This window comes from Folsomia candida, unplaced genomic scaffold (assembly GCF_002217175.1).
Source record: "Folsomia candida strain VU population unplaced genomic scaffold, ASM221717v1 Fcan01_Sc005, whole genome shotgun sequence".
NCBI classification, from domain to species: domain Eukaryota; kingdom Metazoa; phylum Arthropoda; class Collembola; order Entomobryomorpha; family Isotomidae; genus Folsomia; species Folsomia candida.
Window position 1 is genome coordinate 1,407,680 of NW_019091197.1, and position 21,925 is coordinate 1,429,604.

The 21,925-nt window shown below is 35.9% G+C and overlaps 3 protein-coding genes and 1 long non-coding RNA gene across 5 annotated transcripts; 3 read left to right on the forward strand and 1 right to left on the reverse strand.

The window, feature by feature from the left end:
• Positions 1–5,814: 5,814 nt before the first annotated feature.
• LOC110850023 lies at positions 5,815–6,987 on the forward strand. Its single transcript, XR_004834906.1, has 2 exons — positions 5,815–6,360; positions 6,426–6,987. It is a non-coding gene; the product is annotated as an uncharacterized LOC110850023 (long non-coding RNA).
• A 932-nt stretch (positions 6,988–7,919) lies between these two features.
• Positions 7,920–13,013, forward strand: LOC118435585. Its single transcript, XM_035851868.1, has 13 exons — positions 7,920–8,285; positions 8,967–9,028; positions 9,224–9,474; positions 9,544–9,585; positions 9,659–9,952; positions 10,037–10,145; positions 10,724–10,987; positions 11,156–11,392; positions 11,502–11,658; positions 12,063–12,183; positions 12,260–12,380; positions 12,453–12,663; positions 12,737–13,013. Exons 1-11 carry the CDS (start codon positions 7,927–7,929, stop codon positions 12,308–12,310), a joined length of 1,947 nt encoding a protein of 648 aa, XP_035707761.1. The 5' UTR covers positions 7,920–7,926; the 3' UTR covers positions 12,311–12,380; positions 12,453–12,663; positions 12,737–13,013.
• Positions 13,014–13,164: 151 nt separating this feature from the next.
• On the reverse strand, positions 13,165–15,628 carry LOC118435586 (zinc finger protein 26-like). The gene is made up of 4 exons (XM_035851869.1): positions 15,598–15,628; positions 15,276–15,428; positions 14,288–14,698; positions 13,165–13,828 (listed from the first exon to the last, which is right to left on the reverse strand). Exons 2-4 carry the CDS (start codon positions 15,393–15,395, stop codon positions 13,496–13,498), a joined length of 864 nt encoding a protein of 287 aa, XP_035707762.1. The 5' UTR covers positions 15,396–15,428; positions 15,598–15,628; the 3' UTR covers positions 13,165–13,495.
• A 1,284-nt stretch (positions 15,629–16,912) lies between these two features.
• LOC110850025 (mast/stem cell growth factor receptor Kit) lies at positions 16,913–20,998 on the forward strand. 2 transcript variants are annotated; one of them, XM_035851867.1, is made up of 13 exons: positions 16,913–17,335; positions 17,520–17,581; positions 17,668–18,041; positions 18,107–18,148; positions 18,212–18,502; positions 18,582–18,690; positions 18,753–19,016; positions 19,185–19,421; positions 19,507–19,663; positions 20,033–20,153; positions 20,252–20,380; positions 20,449–20,660; positions 20,732–20,998. In XM_035851867.1, exons 1-13 carry the CDS (start codon positions 16,977–16,979, stop codon positions 20,844–20,846), a joined length of 2,472 nt encoding a protein of 823 aa, XP_035707760.1. In that variant the 5' UTR covers positions 16,913–16,976; the 3' UTR covers positions 20,847–20,998. The 2 variants fall into 2 exon arrangements, with proteins under 2 accessions (XP_035707760.1, XP_021953203.1); XM_022097511.2 differs by having other exon boundaries at positions 16,916–17,335; positions 17,791–18,041.
• The last annotated feature ends 927 nt before the right edge of the window (positions 20,999–21,925 follow it).

The following is a 21,925-nucleotide window of genomic DNA, read 5'->3' on the forward strand; positions in this document are numbered from 1 at the left end:
CCGAATGGTGTGAACTTTGTTCATATGGGCAGTGAAGCTGTCTGGGTTTTTCAAAATCCTGCCAGTTATGTTAAAAAATTAAGTCAAAACTTAGGAATCCTAAGGAAGGCAAAATTACTAAATGTTAAGTGAATTGGTTTGGTACACTCTAAATAAAAGTGTGTAAAATTCAGTCTAGCAGAAACTTCCTAACCAGGTCCGGGTAAGCCTGGGGAAAAGGATGTCTTTTGAGGAAAGACATTTGAAAGTTTCCAGAAATGTTGAAAAATTTCCGGAAATATTCAAAAATTGCTTAGAAATTCTCGAAAATTCCCGGGGGATTGGGGAAAATAATTTTTGGGTGGGGAGAAGTGTGGAAAATTTTGCCAAATTTTTCTAAAATCTACCAAACCTTGAGTAAAAAAGAGGATGGGTAAAATAATTGGGTAAAATCTATCCAACCAAACCTTTATACCCAGTTGGTGTGTCATCCACTTTCTTAATGGATGACAGTAAATGTAAATTTACTGATGTAAATCAGTAAATGTTTGCCCAACTTTTATTTAGAGTGTGGTCGAAATAATAGAATGCGTGTCATTTTTGTTATTAAATCTATGCAGCAGCTCACCTCACATTTTATTTTTGCGTTGTCCTCGTGCGAGCTTACATGCCTGTTAAGGTGCTGCTTGGTTTTGAACACTTTTGAGCACTTGGAACATTCAAACTTCTTCCCTGGTTTGAGATTCATTTGGACGAAGTTTTAAAAAATCTTCAACGTTTGCAGATAACTATGTACCAAATTTATGTACATACATATGTACGGATGTCTGGGATGTCAACGTCGAAGCCAATAAAATTTTAGGCTAACGGGTGCAGATTAGTCAAAAGAACGCTAAATTGTGTATTTCCGAGTTTATTTTACGTGTTACCCTTTATGGAATAACTGATTCTTTGCATTGCGTTTAGGTTGGTTTCTCACCCGCGTCCTGCTGACGATGGTTAATTTTCTGGGTTACGATGCTTTATTATTCTTAACTTAAGAATCTTAAGTGGTAAAAGTGAATGGTGGTTCCGAGGTTGTACGAAAGGGTTGGGCTTTTTACCATATTTTTACGACGTGCCTTGTGACTCACAAGTTGTGGATCATGCAGAAAAGAAATGCCTGATTTCTTTTCGAGTCGGATAAAAATATGTATGTATTTATTTACCAAGCGGTATGGGCTGTGCAGCATGAACGTAATCTAATGTCCAACAAGTTTTATAACCGAAAATGTATGCGTGCATAATCCCGACATATTTATTTAAATTCATTAGATTGGTGTTTTGAATGAATATTTGTTGAATTTCGATTGATTTTGATTTGAATTCGTAGCTTTTGTTTTGACTCCTGGGTAGTTTTCCGGGAGATTTTCGGGATAAGGGTCTTTAACGTGTGAACTTTTGTCCTTTTTTTGGCTTTTTTTGAAATTTGTTTATGATGACCCAACTCACATTCAGCGTTTATGCCACTCTCGGTGCTCAATATTTTTGCTAAAAAATTTTGCTGGAGAATGATGGGATTTTTTGTCCAACAATTGAGCATGTTTTCAGTTAGCAAGATTATTTTTCTTAGTGAGGCAAATACCTAACAACGAAAAAAATTAACTAAGTATGCATTTACCCCACCCAAAAAAAGTGAAATAATTCTATTTCTCGGCCATTTCTGAACCGATTTCGATGAAATTTGGGGCCAGATCATTGTTACGGAATTTAGAAACGATGTGCAAGTCGACTTAGCGATTTTTTGATTTTGACCCGAGTTATGCCCCAAAATGTGCAAAAATTTTCACTCGTAGGCACGTTTCTACCCATTATTCCATTTTGGAGCATAACATAATCCTAAGTAATTGCAAAAAGGTTACACCAACTCGTTCTGAACATTTTAAGACCAAGTTGACCGAAATCGGTTAAAAAATGACCACGATATTCAATTTTGAAAACTAAAAATTTACTAAAATTACTCTGATGTAAATGTAATGGCGGTGGTGTAGTGCAAAAATGTCGTTGACAACCAATTACAAGTTTTAAATAAACAAGGTCCCAAAAAATGGGAAATCTTAGTGAGGCAGTGCAATCACAACTAAAATTAGATTGCAGAATGTTTGCATCACCGCTCTCGGTACCATTTTTGCTGGAATAATTGTGAATTTTCTTTGCATCCGCATGAATTCTTAAATCTTAACTGGAGAATTCAGGGCAGTTTCATACTACACATGACGTACATAGACATATGTAATGGACGAGAAGTGTGCTAAATTAACTGAGATCAAATATAGGTATAATGGATTAACAATTGTGACCTATAAAATTGCTTAAAAAATTGCAAATCTATAATTTCATATATATGTATATTCTGTATTTCTCAAATCACCTTTGAGGGGGACGAAGTATTCTAAGTGATTAATACTTCCAGTATAAAATGTTACCAAGAGCGGTGATGCAAAAATTCTGCAAATCTAATTTTTGTTGTGATTGCACTGCCTCACTAAGATTTCCCATTTTTTGGGACCTTGTTTATTTATTAAAAAACTCTTCCTCGTATAGTTGCAGAAATCCATGGAAACAGGATCAAAATAGCTGCTCGTACATACATATATACAGAGCTGGGAATCAATCCGGATTAGTCAATGTGTTTAAATGGCCAATCCCAATCCCCAATCCCTGTATTCTTTAACATTGGGTAATCCGGATTGATTCCCAGCTCTGCATATATAGAAGTTTCTTTGAGAATTTCGCGAGTCCCCTCCGACCCAATTTTTTAAGCTTCGCAAGTTTGCTAAACGATTTGGGATGCGAAATATGACGTTGTCGTGAGCATGCACACTTCTTCTATATGGTTGTATACCTATGCATATATTTATTGCTAAATAAATTTATTTATTTGAGCAATGATATGCAATTTTTTAAGTGGAATATCTATGTATGTATGAATGAATGCACTTATTTAGGAGCTCAGCATAAGCAGCAAATGTTGACCTTAATTTAGCTGGCCACGCTCCCAGCTCCAAGTAACTAGTAGCAATATCAACAATTATACTCGAGTTTACCCCGGTCCGGTTTAATATCAATCCGGATTAGTGAGGATTAAGTGCAATCTGTTTATCTCGATTCATTTACATACATATATTATGTAAATAATATATGTAATAATATATTTGTATTATGTAATATGTAAATGAATCTGAAAACATTTTAATTTAGATCCAGCAAAAAAAGGCCTTATTTAATTTGGTATTGCTAAATATTAAAATATGTAAATATAAATCTTAAGAGACGTTCGTCTTCAGTTTTTCAAAAAAGAAATTATCAATTTATTCAAAATAAATTAAACTTTCGTGCATACATAATCTATTTATTCGTGCATATAACGTACACACATTGCATTTACACGCATTGTGCTTGTGAAAAATATTCAATCACGGTGCGTTCATATCAGTAAAAATACTCTCATCACTCAACTCGTATCGTGAAAACTGACAAATTAAGTAATTCGCCATCAACGCACTGGCGGAAATAGGGGTACGCAGGGTATGTCCCACGTATCGGCCCCCGCTAGGCAACGGCCCCCGGCCCTCCGACTATTATATATATATTATTCAATAATCTACAAAAAAACTAAAAATAATAATATCACAATCGGTTTCATAATTAACAAAGATTTATGAAACTAATAAATCTGTTAAACCTTAGGCCCCCAAGCGGCTATTTTTGTTTGTATAATTTTCTGGAATTACACTTAAAAATTTTCACTTCGAATGGAGTAAAATGTAACTCCAATAGGTATTCAAAGTGCTTCGACGCTGCCCGGAGTAATGCGTGTACCAGCTATGTAGTCTGGAGTAAGCGTACTTACTCCACTCAGAGCTGTAGCATGCTCCAAATTATGCATAGGGCTTGCACGACACATAGTAAGATGTTACTCTATATGATGCAATTCTGCCCAATTCTTAGTAAAAGTACACACGGTTTGGAGTATATGACCTACACTGTCTGGGGCTCGCCTTACTAATTTAAAAGCTCACCTAAAAATGGGAAAATATATATTTATTTAAGTGAGCGCTATTTATTACTTAACAACTACATATTAAGTTTTACAATCCAATTACTGTCATATGTAGATTAAAAATAATATTACAGTATGACAAAAAATGTTTGAGATATTATTAACACTTAAACAAAGTTAAATATTCTGTATAATTTGTCTAATCAACGCTGGGGAAGATCAGATTGAAAAGGTGGGACGACGTGGATCGAAATATTTGAGGTTCGAAATTCGGTAGCTTTCCATAAATCTATTTCTTTGGCAGTTCTAGGTTTCCTCACAAACTCTTTAGGGCAAGTTGGCGATAATGAACGAAGGTCAGAGTTTAATTTAGTTATCAATCTAGGAGATAATTTATAAGGAAGTGGTCCCTTTACCCAACTACGCAATAATTTACGTACCACACCTAGACAAATTAATTGCATATAATCAATTGGGACACAATTAACTAAATCAAAATCTAACTGAATTAATGGTGAAATTCCTGTATGATGATTTATATCATGCTGACTTTTGAAAGATTCAAATGTTCTTAGTGGGGCGTCAAACGATTCAAAAATAACTCTTCCTTGCCAGGTGCCTTTATCTATACATTTTTCGCACCCATGATAAGAATTATGATTTTTGCATTGCTTTACAAAACTTCTTGCCGGGGCGTCAGCTATAATCTTAGATAATTTAACGAGATATTTCTTTGAGTTTATATAAAATCCGCTAGTACTAAGCAAGGCTAATTCTTCAATGAAATCTTTAAAATACTCAGAAACATCTTGTGGTTTAGTTTTGCCATAATAAATCCCTATCAAGAAAACGCTAAACTTGCTTTGTGAACAAATTGCCTGAATCGGCCAAAATTGATTGGAATTACTTTTTGATATTGGAAGACCATCTACACTGATTGAAATATCTAATACTGCTTCAGAAGGTTCAATTAACTCATGAAGAAGCTGCTTTCTTAACGAATTCTCAAGGCCAAAATAACAAAACTGTGAACCGTCCTCATAAATATGTTTAAGAAATCTGCTTTTGTTTGCCCTGAGTAAAGTTTTATGATCGCTTGGTAAAAAATTAAATATTTTACGTTTTTTTAGTATTCGTAAAAGTTCTTGAATTGCGATCCCTGTTATATTTTGATTAATTGCCCAATCTCTAAGTTCATCTCTTAAACTAATTAAATCGTCTTCTGAATGATTCAAACTTTCTGACGAACTACTATTTACACTATCGCTAACATTATCACTCTGGCTATCAGAACTGTCATTGGTACATTCACCGTTGACTATTAAATTATTTACAACACGATTATTATTTTCTAATATATTTGCAGCATGACTTGATGAAGCATTTTGTATATTTTCTTGCACTCTTCTTGAAACGATTCGACGAATATTTCTTGGAGATGATCCCGTTCTTTCTATGAGACTCATTGTGCAATTACTCCTTTAGGAAGCGAAAGTAATCCTTCGACACACTTTCAATATCGTCGTCAGTAGCTGTATTGTGCTTTCTACGAACAGCTTCTGTAAAATACAACAGAATTATTATTATAACAAGTTGCGCGCATAGAAATGTACGTTAGTGTACGAACACAACCAATAAAATAGTTTATTTACCTTTCACAACCCCCAAGAACTCTAGTGGTTTTAGTGAAATTTTCCCCCCCTTTCCAGTCCAATTTATTTGACGAGCAAACGAAAAAACGAAAAACTTCTTGTACAATTTCCTTACATTTTTTTGAGGAGTTTTACCGCCAGTCAAAGCCAAATAATCAATCTATAAAAATAATCGAGAATTTATATATGTCGTTAACGAACGACTTGCATAACAATTTATAATTGTTCATCAAAAGCGTTCATGTATTTTGATTTTAATTATCTTACCAGAGTATCACGGTTGGCCTTTGCATCACGTATCCAGTTTTCTAAGATATCCAGTTCCTCTTTATTGTTCAGTGGATGAGTGGGGATGACGGAAAAATCAGCTGTAGGTCCATCGCCGTTTGTCGCCTTCAGATTGTGAAGAACAGATTTAATATCTTTTATGTCAATATTTTGTCTTTCCAAAATTTCAAAACACTGTTTTTGAAAGCCTGCATAATATGTAGAATAAACAATGATTGCTCATAATAATATAAATGTTGGAATTACTAATTAATGTAAAATATTTACCTAGAATTAATTTCTTCAAATCTTGTATTTCTTGGAAGGAAGTCAGCAAAATTGCGCCACCTTCCTCATTCACGAGTTGTACTTCCGAGTCGGGAGGATGATTTGGAGGAGTGGCTTGAAAAACAAATATTTGTAAATAACCCAATTATCAGGTAAAAATATGTACATATATTTAGAAAAATAAATTGTACCTTCAGAATCCAAAGTTACGCTTGGAGGGACCACGGCGATATCACCTTCCTCCTCCTCCCCACTACTGTCAGATGAAATTTTGGGTGGATTCCCCTCAATTAATGCTTGGGGGACGTTATTTCTTCGACGATGTGGGGGTTCCTCCTCGGAGTCACTCTCAATGTTGGAAGTTTCCTCTGCCACCTTCAGCTTTTCACATGCAATTTCCCAAGAGGCTAAAATAAAAATTTGTTTAGGAAATAGAAATTAAAAATAATTTAATGGCCAAGTAAATAAGTGAATACAATTACCGTATTTTCCTAAGATTTTTTCAAAATTTTGTTGTCGCCATGATGGGAGTGGGAGGGAGGAGCCTTTTTTAGACAAACTCTTTAATTTTGCTGCTGGGGGCCAACATACCACCTTCTCTGTCTCGTCAATCCATGACAGTGGTACAATTTCAACTAATTTCGTCCCCTTGACGTCAATTTGTAAAATTGAAAACTTTAATGAGTCAGACATTTTGAACACGTTGAATAAAAATGAAGTAAGAAAATGCACGCGCTCCCAAGAGAGAGCAAAACTCAATGTGGAATTTTACGAGAATTTTCTGTTGACTTTTTTGGTGGAAAACAACGGTGTGAATCTACGCTACTTCTACTATTATTTCATGCTAGGATTTGTGCCAAAACTCAACCAAATTCCCACAGTTATATTTATGTAGACTTTATTGAGGGGTTGACAACGGTGGAAATTAAACCGAGATTTATACGTGTAATTAACCATGTTTTAGTAACCGTGGTTCGTGGTAAAAGGCTACCATTTTTCCTATATATTTTCCACCAAAATTCCTGATGGGGTACCCGTTTGTATTTTGACCAAAAATTATGGAAGTAATTTGAAAATACAAATGTATTTTGGGCTCTGAAGTGTATTTGTACTTTGTATTTTGAAAAAAAAAGTATTTTGACCATCCCTGCCAATATTAGATTTCATTATAATTTTGCTATATTTTTTATTAAATTTGCAAACTTGTTTTTTAATTAGTACTACAATAAGTTTCAAATTAACTCAAGTTAGCCAGTTTATTAAAGATTTCCAGAATCTGATTTATCAAAAACTGGTCTTACCAAAATTTGAAAAAACAATTTAAAGTCCGTTTTACGAGAAATTTCTAAAATCGGAATACAACAAAACGTGATTTTTGATTTAAAATTTGTCATCTCCAATTTTTATTAATATTATGATAAATAAAACAAAATAACGCAAGGAGTATTTAATTTAAGGAATGATCGTAAAACTGTAAATGCTAAACTTCATAAAAAATTACAGGCACATATTGGTAAAAGTAAATTTCAATAGGCCCCCAATTCTAGCTCACGTACCGGCCCCCAATCTATAGTTCCGCCACTGCATCAACGCCGGCAATCATGCAGTGATTCTCAAAGTAGGTCAGGTTTTACCCTTGCATTTGTCAGCATCTCCACAAAATGACACAGTTTTAATATGCTGCTCAATTGTGGTGAAATGTCGCGATTTATATTCTTACTTGCTCTCCTAATCAATTGTTTCTTAATTTGCCACACCGACAAGGATGACATCGATATCTTATCCTTTGTGCCAAAATTATCCACCGGAACACATTCCCTCCTTGAGCCATACGTGAACAAGTATTGCGACGACAATTTCCCACCAGGTTTCGTTTACTATGGTTGCTGTTCAGAAAAGTATCCCAAATCGCACTGTTTCCTGAACGATTATAAGAGTCGGGATGCATTTTGTGAGACACAAAATTTGCAGTCGCGTCGATTCAGTTACGATTGCAGCTACTCTCTGTTTGATGCAAATTGCACGTTGCCAAAGGGGCGATGCTTCTGCTGTTCACGGTGAGTTGTTTATAAAACGTTGTTTGTAATAATGTTTGTAATAATGTAACACTGTTGTTTGTAAAAAATATTCAGGGTATTTATGATTCCCTCGTATCCTTCGTACTTATTCTTTATACCGTAAAATAAACCCTTACAAACGGATATAAAAAAGTAGCATCAGAAAGTCTTCAAACTGACACCATATCTGACAATTATATATTTTCTGACCTTTGACCTCGTCCTTAAGGTCATGAGGTCAAAAATATTAACGCCATTGAATTTGTTGTGAAATTTCCTTTAAAATTGTACCCCATATGAAAATTAAAGTTAAATTTAATCTGCACCACAACCCCTGGCGCTGTGAGGTGTGGTCCGACTGACCCCATTTTCGAACTCGACCGAGAACTAAAAATTAGAAGCACAATGGCGAAAACGGGGTTTGGTTATGTTGACTCGTTCTGGAGATATCCTGCTTACAGACGGACGGACGGACAAAACGATCACAATAAGTAGCTGACGCTACTTAATAACTTACAACTGTTCAACTGATATTTTGTAAGCGTCGAAGATTTTGTCATCAAAAAATGCGTTACTACGGTTACGATTTTTACGAAGCTGGACCAATTGTTGTTTTTTTTTCGTAAACTATTTTAAGTAAGATACTAATGATACGAATAAAATTGTCGATTGGTTTTACAGTGATGCCCCCCACGACCCTGAACACAGACCTACTCGTCCAGAACAATCGGTTAATTTGACAGGTTAACAGTTCTAAATAAATGCGTAAATACATGCTTTAGTCCGAATGTTTGGAGTTGATACGGACAAAACGTGGACAACAAATAGACGGATGTGGACAACATATACGTCGAAAAGCATTTTAGCATAGCATTTTAGCTGGCGTTTATATTTCCTCCTGTCCATCCACAAACCAACATTAGTTTTGTAAATTATAGATCCATCGTTTTGCGGAACCATCGCGACAGACCACTATTTCGGCGGGAATTACACCTTGGCCCATATAATGAAACAAAGACCATGGGAACTGCCCTTGTTCAGCTCGCTTTCATTCACCTTAGAACAAGGGACAAAGTTCGTTGACGTGATGAATCCCAATTGTCGCGTGACCATTTGTCACATATGGAAAGGCGGGAGTGCAGCGGAATGTCACCACTTTACACACGATGGACCGAAACATTACACAACGGTGAAAATTTATTTACTTAATTTCGTAAATGAATAAAAATAATACAGACGTTTTCCTGAATATTTCTAGTACAAGCAGTACGACACAGTTTCGATAAGTTGCGGTTGCATAGTAATGGCAATAAAGTAAAAACGAATTGTTCTAATTGATAGTTAAGTTTAATGATGTATGTAATTTGTCATAGAATGGAGCATTTAGTAGCAATGAATGTACAAAACCACCGGAAGATGTCGTGCAATCTGATGTATCATGCCAACCACAGAATTTAGATGGCGACACGTGTGCCGTACTTTATCAAGAATACGGCTGTCAATCCTGTAATTTTGACGTGATTCGTCTAACCGATAAGCGCTCATCCTTCACGCCGAGCAATTTCGCGGTAATTCGATCCCTTCGCGTCAACTCGGGATGCAGCGTGCGGGCGTCGGCTGTCCAAGATTTTGTCGAATTTAACGAAACGACGTCAATCGTGCAGGAAGTAAGTACAAATAGAAATGATATTTAAAAGCAGATGTTGCCATATATTTACATAATTATAATTTTTGCACAATGTGGTGATTAGTTTTTTCTCCAAAATACCACGAATACTAAGGTGTACTTGCAATTCAACACTTTCGACTGCATCTGCGGTCCAAAGACTATCATAGAAGATGGTGCGGCTGAACTTTCCGGTACGCAAATGGAAGTCGGACAGTTTGGCGAAAACCATTTTGGCGAAAAAAATTCGCCAAAACAAAATCCCATTTGGCGAAAACAAAATTTCACCCATTCTAAGGCATTTTTAGCACAAGGTTTTTAAAGTATCATTTGGCGAAAAAATGTAATTTTTGGAGAAAATTACGATTATATGAGTATGCTAAATTATAAAGACAAACCCACAAAAATTTCCCATTCTCTTTGCATTTGTAATATATTTGAACAGGCAACAATCAAGTAATTCTATGTAATATTTATAAATGATTATGTTTTTACTGTTCATTTGCCCAACAATACCCATAGCTGAATTTATCGAGCTTACCAGCAGATCAAAAACCTTCATCGTTAGTTATTCAGGATACTTATTCCCGCGGCATAATAGGCCATATAATTATCTTATAATATAAGAAAATCAACACTTTGGCGAAAATTTATTTTCGCCAAAACGGCTTTCGCCAAACTGTCTGTCAATCACGCAAATACATACATATGCAAATACTTGCAAAAAACCTATCATTGTCATTCATACATAGCAAAATTGTGAATTTGTAAGGTGGGGCCATAGCAGGAATTGTGGTCGGTTTAGTTGTCCTGGTCGCGGCAATGGTAGGCTTGACTTACTTCATGAAGGGAAGAAAACACAAGGTCAGCTTCACCCAGGAAGAGACAGAACAACTTAAGCACGAGCTGTTCAATGGGGGAGGGGAAGCAGGTACACAAACAGGACCGGAAGTGGATTTTGAAAATTCAGTCAGCATCGCCAGCAACAACAATGGACTCAATGAAGAATATTCTGTTAAGAAGCAGCACATTGAAGGTTTGCAGTACCGAATTTTGGATAGATAAATTTGAAATTGTTTGTGGTCGTTTCGGGGTATTTATGTTTATCATCGATAAGATAGTATCCAAAACTAGCTAACCAGACAGGCCATAATTTGTGAGACCAAATTGACACCCTAAATTTATAATATTCGAATAATTTCAGTTTTCAAAGATATTTTACTTGGACGTGGAAACTATGGCGTGATTTTCAAAGGTAGTCTTTTCTCGGAGTCGGATCAGCACAAGGTGGACTGCGCTGTTAAAACCGTGGATGAATTAACTGCCAGAATTGATGATTTAAAATTACTCATGAACGAAATTCGGATAATGTCCTGTGTTGGTCGACATGAAAATGTGGTCCAGTTTTTGGGATTTTATTGCAATTTCCATCCCAAGAAATGTGAGCATTATTTATATGTAAATTACATATATATACATATATAAATAATTTATAGTTCCGTGGTTATGTAAAAGTATTTATCTACTTTGAAAAAATTGTGATATTACAGGGGAATTTTTATGCTTGATGGAACTCTGCGTGGAAAATTTGCACAGTTATCTTCTTCAGGCTAGGAATTGTCAGAAGGCTTCAAACTCCACGATTAATGCTCACTTGCAAAAGGAGGGATATGTTCTTTATGAAGATCCTGAAACAATTGAAGAAACGTTAGTAAAAATGAAACTTACGCAATACGTAATTCAGATTCAGAACATACATATTACATTTTTGTTGTGAATCTACATAAATACTTAAGAATTTAAATGGTTTTCTGGGCCTTCCCTAGAAATTCACTAATAGTAAAATTATTATGTAGTTCCACAGATTTATGAAATGACTTAAATAATTTAATGCACTTATACACGCTGAACAAAGTCGTGTAAAATTTGCTCATGGTTGAGTAAAATGGAGGATCACACAAAAATTGGGCAATATATGTCCAACCGTTATGTAAATTTTACCCGATTGTTGTGTCAACGTACATATTTTACTCTACCCTGAGTAAATTTTACACAACTTTATTCAGGTTGTTATACATAGTTAATGGGTAACGTATTTTCGATTAATTTAGGAGTTCAGGTCCACCCCCGGTTCCTCACCTGGACGCACCGTCCGTCACAATTACGCAGACAGAGATTCGAAAATGGTCAGCCGAAATTGCAAGTGGGATGGATTACTTGACGATGAAAAATGTACCAAAAATTATTTCCATATTAAAATTTATGTATTAGAGAGATTTATTTATAAGACATTGACTTTCTTATTTAGTTACTCCATATTGACCTTGCAGCTCGAAATGTCCTCCTATCTAACTGCTAAAATCAGTGATTTTGGATTGTCCAAAAAGTTGTATGACGCCTTGTATTACAAAAAAGTTCAAGGAGGCCATGTGAGTTATCATGGGAGATAAATTTCGAAAAAATGTAAGTGGCATACATATTTTAAAATAATTTGTTCCCAGATTTGGATTCCTGTTAAGTGGAGTAGCTTCGAGTCGCTGATGGGGCTCAAGTTCTCGAAAGAATCGGATATCTGGTCGTACGGGGTGACAATCTGGGAAATCTTTAGCCTGGCGAGGAGCCTTATCCGGACCTGGGTGAGATGGTGGACCTTATCAGATTCCTTAATAGTGGAGAAAGACTCCCATGTCCGAAGTCTTGTGACGATGAGACGTAATTTTTTTCACATTTTCTTGGAGTCGTAATACACATATGTTGATGTTACAAACTAAATTTTTAATTTTAGTTATGCTCTGATGAAACAATGCTGGGAAATGGATCCAACAAAAAGACCCAGTTTCAACGAGATTGGAATATTCTTTAAAAACTTTGGAAAAGAAAATGATCCCCGTCTGTTAAATATTTAATCAATTCAAATTTGTATATACTAATTATTAGTATCGTATGTACATAGATGATATCACAATACCTCATACATATTCATGTATTGAAATATACAGAGATTTTGTAGTTCCAGGAAAGGTTTTCAGTACAAGGCAATGACCTACCAATTGTGTGCATGTTTATCCTAACGCATCCTAACGAATTTTTAATGACAACAACCAATTTTCAGGATAGGATTTAAAACCACAATTACAGTAATAATGAACTTATTGTGCTTTCAACTTTCTTTGTACTATACATACATAAAGCGGCCATACATAACTGTTTAAATTTTTGCATAAACAAATCAAATATTTAATTCAGAAATGTATGGGAACAATTATGTAATTCTTGCTTTATGATACATATATATTCTTAAATTTTAAGTAAACAACAAAAGTAGTAACCTAAAAATATTTCATACTGAAGTACAAAATAAATAACGGACAACAGACAAAAGTAATTTTATGAGCAACTCGTACATACTTCTTGTAAGCATAACATTAACTTACAATGCGCATGTCACACATGTTTCTCACGGATTTTCTTAACACCAACATGACACGTCACATACTTAGGATTAGTAAAAATTGCAACATCTTGATCTGTCGATTACGTATATTCATAAGTATGTTAACTTTTCTAAAATATGAACTCGACAATGGTCTGCTAATTCCTTGAAGGTGAAAAATTTCTTCCCGCAGAAGTAACATCCATGCCGCGCTGCATTGTGACGCATTTTATGACTCGCCAAATTGGCTTTCGAGTGACTCTTATACTCGCATTTGTAGCAGGAATGGATCAGATCTTTACTCGTGGCATGCTTCGCTTCCACGTGACGCTTCAAATCTGATGAGTTGGGGAATCTTTGGTCACAAAATGTGCACGGATAATTCCTCCGATTTTCATGCGCAACTCGGATGTGGCGTTGTAGATCGTGCCTCCATAAGAAGGTCTGCGGACAGACGGCACACTGTAACATGGTTCGGGTAGATTTTTCCAAGTGCGTCGTCGTCGTTAAATTATGTATTAACTTTTCACTTAAACATACACTCTAAATAATTCGGAGACAAATTGTCACCTGGAGGGTTTATATATAGTGCTCTATTTTTGAGTAATGACTAAGGAGACGTTTTGTTACCAAGGGAAAATAAGTCAAAGACATGTGACGCCATTAAGTATTTAAAAATTAAATACGTTCACGTAAAAAAATCTTATATTCAGATAAAGATGTTAAGATTTTTAATAACGATGCCACGTGTGTTTGGTACACGAGTTTTTGACTTTTTCCCCATTGGTGAGAAAACACCTCTTTACTCATTATCCAAAAATAGAGTACTTCCGCTGGTAATAATTTGTCTTCTAATTATTTTGTGAGTTTTCAAACCAATTTTTCAAATTATATAGAGCTTGCCTCGTGACGTTTCACGCTTCTCATATGAGCGAAACTCCTCCCACAAGTGGCACAATTGAACGGCTTCTCGGTCGTGTGGGTGAGAATGTGACCTTCAAGTTCATGCTTCCTTTTAAACTCATTCCCGCAAAGAGTACACCCATATCGAATCGGATTCTCGGAATGTTCAGCATTTACATGCGTGTTGCCACAGACCACGCCTCGTTTGGTAGGTTTTTTCACATCCGAGAAACGCACATGGGAAACGAGGTCGTTCCCCGTGCTGTGGACGGTGCCGATATGTCGCCGTAAATTAGCAGGGGTCGAAAACACCTGATGACAAGTATCACAACTTGGTCGCTTCCGGTTGGAGTGAACATTCCACATGTGGGAAGATAAGGTGACTCTGTTTTTGGAAATTATGCCGCAAACCTAAACATGTAAGAAAGAAGTGGGTAAATCTAGATTGTAAAATTACACGCAAACTATCCTCAAACCAGAGGTCGACGCCGCAGATCGTACGCCACCGAACGCCTGTATTTTAAGTATTTTAAGCGCCGCCGCCGCCGGAAAATTTGATTTCCTATTCTTTTAACATTGTGACGCCGCGCTGCGCCGCCAACGCCGCCGAAAAATCACCAAAAACTGGTGCCGCCGCCGCCGAAAATTTGTCGGCGTCGACCTCTGGCTCAAACCAGATAATTTTGGCCACATTAGTTTGAAAGAGCAACTCTTTATAAACAACGTTTAGTGCGTCAATTGCGAAAAATTCAGAACGTTTTGGGCATCGCAAATTAATGAAAACGGTCGGATGTCCAACCGAATCTCGGCAGTTGAGCATTTTCGCAAAATTTGCTGAATTTTTCGCATCTGAGTAAGTGCCACACTAAATGTTGTTTCTAAAGAACTGCTCCTTCAAACCAACAAGATTAAAAATCAAAAATAATCTGGGTTGAACATGGTTTGAGTCCCCATTGCTAATGGGGCTTTTCAATATTTGCACGCTCACCTCACATTTGACCTTGACATCGGAATCGTGTGTGACAACCTGTCTCGTCAAGTCGTAATTGGTTTTAAACGTTCTTAACCAATAAGAGTATTCCCATTTGTTTCCTGGTTTCAAATCCATGTTGATTCGGTGTTTGTTGCGTTGGTTGGTAGACTAATAATTGCAAAAAATTTGGTAACTTTACTCTAACAAAGGATAGACGAACATGAAACACAGCAAATTTTAGCAGTAATGTAGTATTTAATTGTCATATCAACAACAAATAAAATTTAAATATTAATCTAGTGCAGTGTGTTTAGGATACGTATGTGTCGTTTCTTACCGTGTGTTGTGTAGGATTGCTCAATTATTACTTGCATATACAGGTGGTGTTTAGAAGTAGCAGCTAAGTTAACAAGTAAAGGCAATGTTGGTTAAAAAAAGGTTGCGTTTTTTAACCGTAGCAAGAAGTGAAAACGTTATATACACACTCCTGGAAAAAAATACCTAACCATCCCTTGGGAAATACAGAAATTATGCCACTAATTTGAACTTGTGGGAGGAGTTTCGCCAACAAGAAGATTCATCCACGAAGTGGAAATGGGTCGTTATTAATTTTACATACATATGCATGAGCTCTATAGAGCATAACTAGCCAATGTTGCCCTTAATTGAGCTGGTCACGCTTGCAATTAGTAGTAATATCAACAATTAAGTATATCCCAGTTTACTGGGAAATATCACTCCAGATGAGTGAGGATTAAGTGCAATCTGTTTATTTTGATTCATCCATCTGTCAATAAATATTTGCACCTAAATTATAATACGCACTCTTTCAAATATGTATGTAATGCAACCCTGTTGAAAAGTAAATATGTACTCTCTCGATTCTAAATTAAGTACTAAATCCAGAGTAGCATAAACTCGATAAAGAGTAAAGTTTACTCTGGATTTAATGTAGTTAACTTAATTCAGAGTGCATAAAGCACTGTGCATTCTCTTTTCAAAATGACTACATTATTCTTAAGAGTGTGAAATAAGTACACGGATTTTTAAGAGAGATTTTACATGGCGTTTTCACAAGCAGTTGTAGCAATTTATTATATGTACATATGTATATGGATTGAAAACATAAGGGCTTTATATACACACGTGTACATGTCTTTTATGACATACATAAATTGAACAAATACATCAAGTACATAAACATATGTATTTACATATGTAGCAGTCAAATATTAAGATTCTTAAAATTAACCCAACTTTGTGAATTGGTTTATCAGAATCTGAAAAAAATATTCTGCAGGTCTAGTACGAACAGTAGTAATAAATTTTGGTATTTCTAAATATTTCAATGAGTAATTTCATTAAAAAAAATAAATTTGTTACAGTGAACTAAACTTACGTATTTAGGTATCTGCATAAATATTCAATAAATATACAATACATAATCCAATTCCAATTTAATTTGCATATTGAACATATATGCACATAAATTTATGTATGTATACGACTGCGATGGGCACGGTATGCAATCACAGTGCGTCCTTATCAATCATTATCACTCAACCGATATCGCGAAAAATGACAAATTAAGTAATCCACAATCAAATCCGGTAATCAATCACCTAATTCCGAACTATTTAGGTCAGGTTTTACCCTGTATTTGACAACATCTCCACAAAATGACACAGTTTTAGACTGCTGCTCAACTGTGATGAAATGTCCCGATTTATATTCTTACTTGCTCTCCAAATCAATTGTTTCTTAATTTGCCTTACCGACAATGATGGAATCGACATTTTTTCTTTTGTGCCAAAATTATCCTTCGGAACACATTCCCTCCTTGAGCCATACGTGAACAAGTATTGCGACGACAATTTCCCACCAGGTTTCGTTTACTATGGCTGCTGCTCGGAAGACTACCCCAAATCACATTGTTTCCTGAACGACGATAAGAGTCGGGATGCATTTTGCGAGACACAAAATTTGCACGCGAATCGTTTCAGTTACAATTGTAGCAACTCTATCGTGGATAAGAATTGTACGCTGCCGAAGGGGCGATGCTATTGTTGTTCTCCGTGAGTTGTTGAAAAAATCACAAAAAAATGTTTTTTTTTAGTTTTACAAAATTGTTAAAATCCTGATGGTGATTCAGTCTAGCATGACAATCTTGGATAAATTCCTTTATCAAAACACAATGTTTTCTGAACAAGCTTCATTAAAAAAATTAATCGATATGGTTACCTAAATTTTGTTTTGCAGTGATGCCCCCACTGACCATGACAACAGGCCTACTCGTCCACCACAATCGGCTAATCTCACAGGTTAATTTAACAGTCCTAAATAAATAAATAAATGTTTAAATGCATAAATTTGTCGACATGCTTATGGACACGGAATTAATACGTAGTTAACACGGACACCAAAATCTGGACTAAAATACAGACTGGAATACCTAGATGTGGACAAGCGTCTACATTTCTCCCCGTCCATATTAATTACCCTAACCTCATTACTTTTATACAAATCATAGATCCATCGTTTTGTGGAACCATTGCAACAGACCAATTTTTCGGTGGGAATTACACCTTGGCCCATATAATGGAACAAACAGCGTGGGAACTGCCCCTCTTCAGCGCACTTTCATTTACCCTAGAACAAGGGACAAAGTTCGTTAACGTGATGAATCCCAATTGTCGCGTGACGATTTGCCACATATGGAAAACTGGCATTAGAGGGGAATGTCTCCATTTTACACACGATGGACAAAATAGTTATAGAACGGTGATGATTTACTTAATTTGGTAATTGGATAAAACTAATAGCTACGTTTTTTCCAACATTTTCAGGACAAACAGTACAACACTGTTTCGATAAGTTGCGGCTGCATGGTAATGGAAATAAAGTACAAAATTTTGTTCTCATTAATGGTTAAATCTTGTAATTTGTCATAGAATGGACCATTTAGTAACGATGAATGCACAAAACCGGAAAATGTCCTGGAGTCTGATGTGTCTTGCCAACCACAAAATTTAGATGCCGATACGTGTGCCGTACTTTATCAAGAATCCGGCTGCCAATCCTGTAATTTTGACCCGATTCGTCTTACCGATAAGCGCTCATCCTTCACGCCGAGTAATTTCGCGGTAATTCGATCCCTTCGAGTCAACTCGGGATGCAGCGTGCGGGCATCGGCGGCCCAAGATTTTGTCGAATTTTACGAGACGACGTCAATTGTGCAGGAAGTAAGTATTAATATTTAATTGTATGTATAAGTGGGCACTGTCAAATATTTACATAATTTTTGCACAATATTGTGATTAGTTTTTTCTCCAAAATACCACGAATGCTGAGGTGTACTTGCAATTTAACACTTTCGACTGCATCTGCGGTCCAAAAACTATCATAGAAGATGGTACGACTTCGCTTTCCGGTAAGTGATGAAATATGCAAATATGTTCAACTCACCTACTTATGCAAATTATGAATTTTAAGGTGGGGCCATTGCTGGCATTGTGCTCGGTTTGGTTGTACTGGTCGCGGCAATGATAGGCTTGACTTACTTCATGAAGGGAAGAAAACACAAGGTCAGCTTCACCCAGGAAGAGACAGAACAACTTAAGCACGAGCTGTTCAATGGGGGAGGGGAAGCAGGTACACAAACAGGACCGGAAGTGGATTTTGAAAATTCAGTCAGCATCGCCAGCAACAACAATGGACTCAATGAAGAATATTCTGTTAAGAAGCAGCACATTGAAGGTTTGCAGTACCGAATTTTGGATAGATAAATTTGAAATTGTTTGTGGTCGTTTCGGGGTATTTATGTTTATCATCGATAAGATAGTATCCAAAACTAGCTAACCAGACAGGCCATAATTTGTGAGACCAAATTGACACCCTAAATTTATAATATTCGAATAATTTCAGTTTTCAAAGATATTTTACTTGGACGTGGAAACTATGGCGTGATTTTCAAAGGTAGTCTTTTCTCGGAGTCGGATCAGCACAAGGTGGACTGCGCCATAAAAACCGTGGATGAATTAACTGCCAGAATTGATGATTTAAAATTACTCATGAACGAAATTAGGATAATGTCCTGTGTTGGTCGACACGAAAATGTGATCCAGTTTCTGGGATTTTATTGCAATTTCCATCCAAAGAAATGTAAGCATTATTTACATGTTAATAATTTATAGTCTCGTGTTTATGCAAAATTATTTATCTAACTTGGAAAATTTTGATATTACAGGGGAATTTTTATGCTTGATGGAACTCTGCGTGGAAAATTTGCATAGTTATCTTCTTCAAGCCAGGAATTGTCAGAAGGCTTCGAACTCCACGATTAATGTTCACTTGCAAAAAGAAGGATATGTTTTTTACGAAGATACCGAGCAAATTGACGATACGTTAGTACAAATTTGCATAAATATATAGTGAATTTGAATACTTAAGCATTTATATGGTGGTTTGGACCTTTATTAGAAATAAGTTAAAATTATTAGTTACACAGATTTATGAAATCACTTAATACAGTTATGCACCCTGAAATTCCCTGAATAAAGTTGTGTAAAACTTACTCAAGGTTGAGTAAAATAGAGGATGCCACAAAAATTAGGTAACATTGATTCACCCAACCGTTATGTAAATTTTACCAAAATGTTGTGTTGTCTCATCCTCCATTTTACGTCACCCTTCGTAAATTTTACAAAACTTTAATTAGAGTAAAATAAGCTAAAAACTGAAATTAGTCGCCTATTTCCAATTAACTATTGTAGAAGCTCAGGTCAACCCCCTCATCCTCAGCTGGACGCACCGTCCGTTACAATCACACAGGTAGAGATTCGAAAATGGTCGGCCGAAATTGCGAACGGGATGGATTACTTGACGATGAAAAATGTAGCAAAAATTATTTGCATATACCTATTTAAATATTTAATTTTGCTAAACGCGGCGTTAGAGTTAGAAATTAAGTAATTTCTTATTTACTTAAGTAGTTGCTCCATATTGACCTTGCAACACGAAATGTCCTCCTATCGGCGAATCTAACTGTTAAAATCAGTGATTTTGGACTGTCAAAAAAGCTGTATGACGCCTTGTATTACAAAAAAGTTCAAGGAGGCCATGTGAGTTATCATGGGAGAAAAATTTGATACAAATTTACGTAGAATATTTTAAAACGTTTCGTGCCCAGATTTGGATCCCCATGAAGTGGAGTAGCTTCGAGTCGCTGATGGGGCTCAAGTTCTCGAAGGAATCTGATATCTGGTCGTACGGGGTGACAATCTGGGAAATCTTTAGCCTCGGCGAGGAGCCTTATCCGGACCTGGGTGAGATGGTGGACCTTATCAGATTCCTTAATAGTGGACAAAGACTCCCATGTCCGAAGTCTTGCGACGATGAGACGTAAAAAAATTCTCATTTTCTTGGAGTCGTAATACAGATGTTGATGTTACAAACTAAATTTTTAATTTTAGTTATGCTCTCATGAAAAAATGCTGGGAAATGGATCCAACAAAAAGACCCAGTTTCAACGAGATTGGAATATTCTTTAAAAATTTTGGAAAAGAAGATGATGTATTGAATATTTAATTCATTCAAATTTATTCATATTAATTAAATATTTATTAGTATTGCAGCAAAATGAAGTTATTATCCGTTAATCTTTGTTCTTACCATATGTAGATTAAGAAGCCACGATTGTTTAATTCCTGTCACAGGAAAATTAAATATTTACGTATCTACATATCGAACATTTTTTATGCATTTCGTGCTTCAAGATTAGTATTCGCGAAATTTGAATTAAGTAACAAATGCAGTAACTTAGAAATATTTCTCTCTGGAGATCAAAGTAATAGACAAACGTGAGCACTATGAGTCATAATGATGAATACGGAAAATGTAACATTTACTTGTCCAGAATCCTGGCAATGGAATGAGGCGACAACTCACTAAAGTACATTTGTAAGTACTTATGTACGTATCGAAGGCATGCCGCATGACTACATGCACAATTCATCTTGCATTGCGACCACCAAAAATAATAACACACGAAGCTATGAAACTACATAAGCATTTGTTGAGAAACTAGGGTATGGCGTAAGAACAATCTACTTATTCTTAGCCTACATACTCTCTTATTTAAGAAATTGCAAATAAATAATTGTTACACTTTTGTCAAGCAATTTCGAGGGAAATTGGGCCGTAAACCATGTACATACATACTTACACAGGTAAATCCCCACATATCGTGCACAGCGAGTACATGTATCATACACGATGTATGTACATACATATGTACATAGATATGTACACTGTTAAAAATCTGGTAGAGTCCCATACTCCGTAATGGATATAATTTCCTATTCGATCAGTAGCAATTTTATTCTGATTTGTATATTTTTATTTAACACAATATTACTAAAAGGTAATGCCCGTAATTACCGTGCCGGTAGAGTTACATATATATGTAATCCGGTCAGTAATGATTTAACCAGTTTTCTAAGAGTGTATGTACTTTGGTGATTCACCAAGTACATACATATGCAACTATCTTAGGTAATCGTTTGTCACCTGACGCTAGTTTAAAGTTTGCACCGTTTGAAGCACACGTATGCAGAAACTTTGAGCCGACAGTTATCTAGCTTCGATGAATTTATCCTCTTGTACGT

What these genes read in the sequence shown, in the direction of transcription:
- LOC118435585 (XM_035851868.1), top strand. Translation starts at nt 7,927, where the DNA reads ATGTCGCGATTTATATTCTTACTTGCTCTCCTAATCAATTGTTTCTTA. An exon ending in CGACGTCAATCGTGCAGGAA is followed by an intron (nt 9,953 to 10,036) that starts GTAAGTACAAAT and finishes TGTGGTGATTAG; the next exon opens with TTTTTTCTCCAAAATACCAC. An exon ending in CCTGAAACAATTGAAGAAAC is followed by an intron (nt 11,659 to 12,062) that starts GTTAGTAAAAAT and finishes CGATTAATTTAG; the next exon opens with GAGTTCAGGTCCACCCCCGG.
- LOC118435586 (XM_035851869.1), bottom strand. Translation starts at nt 15,395, where the DNA reads ATGGATTTGAAACCAGGAAACAAATGGGAATACTCTTATTGGTTAAGA. An exon ending in ATGTCAAGGTCAAATGTGAG is followed by an intron (nt 14,699 to 15,275) that starts GTGAGCGTGCAA and finishes TTACATGTTTAG; the next exon opens with GTTTGCGGCATAATTTCCAA. An exon ending in GAAGCGTGAAACGTCACGAG is followed by an intron (nt 13,829 to 14,287) that starts GCAAGCTCTATA and finishes GTCTGTCCGCAG; the next exon opens with ACCTTCTTATGGAGGCACGA.
- LOC110850025 (XM_035851867.1), top strand. Translation starts at nt 16,977, where the DNA reads ATGTCCCGATTTATATTCTTACTTGCTCTCCAAATCAATTGTTTCTTA. An exon ending in ACAATCGGCTAATCTCACAG is followed by an intron (nt 17,582 to 17,667) that starts GTTAATTTAACA and finishes ATTAATACGTAG; the next exon opens with TTAACACGGACACCAAAATC. An exon ending in ACCGAGCAAATTGACGATAC is followed by an intron (nt 19,664 to 20,032) that starts GTTAGTACAAAT and finishes TAACTATTGTAG; the next exon opens with AAGCTCAGGTCAACCCCCTC.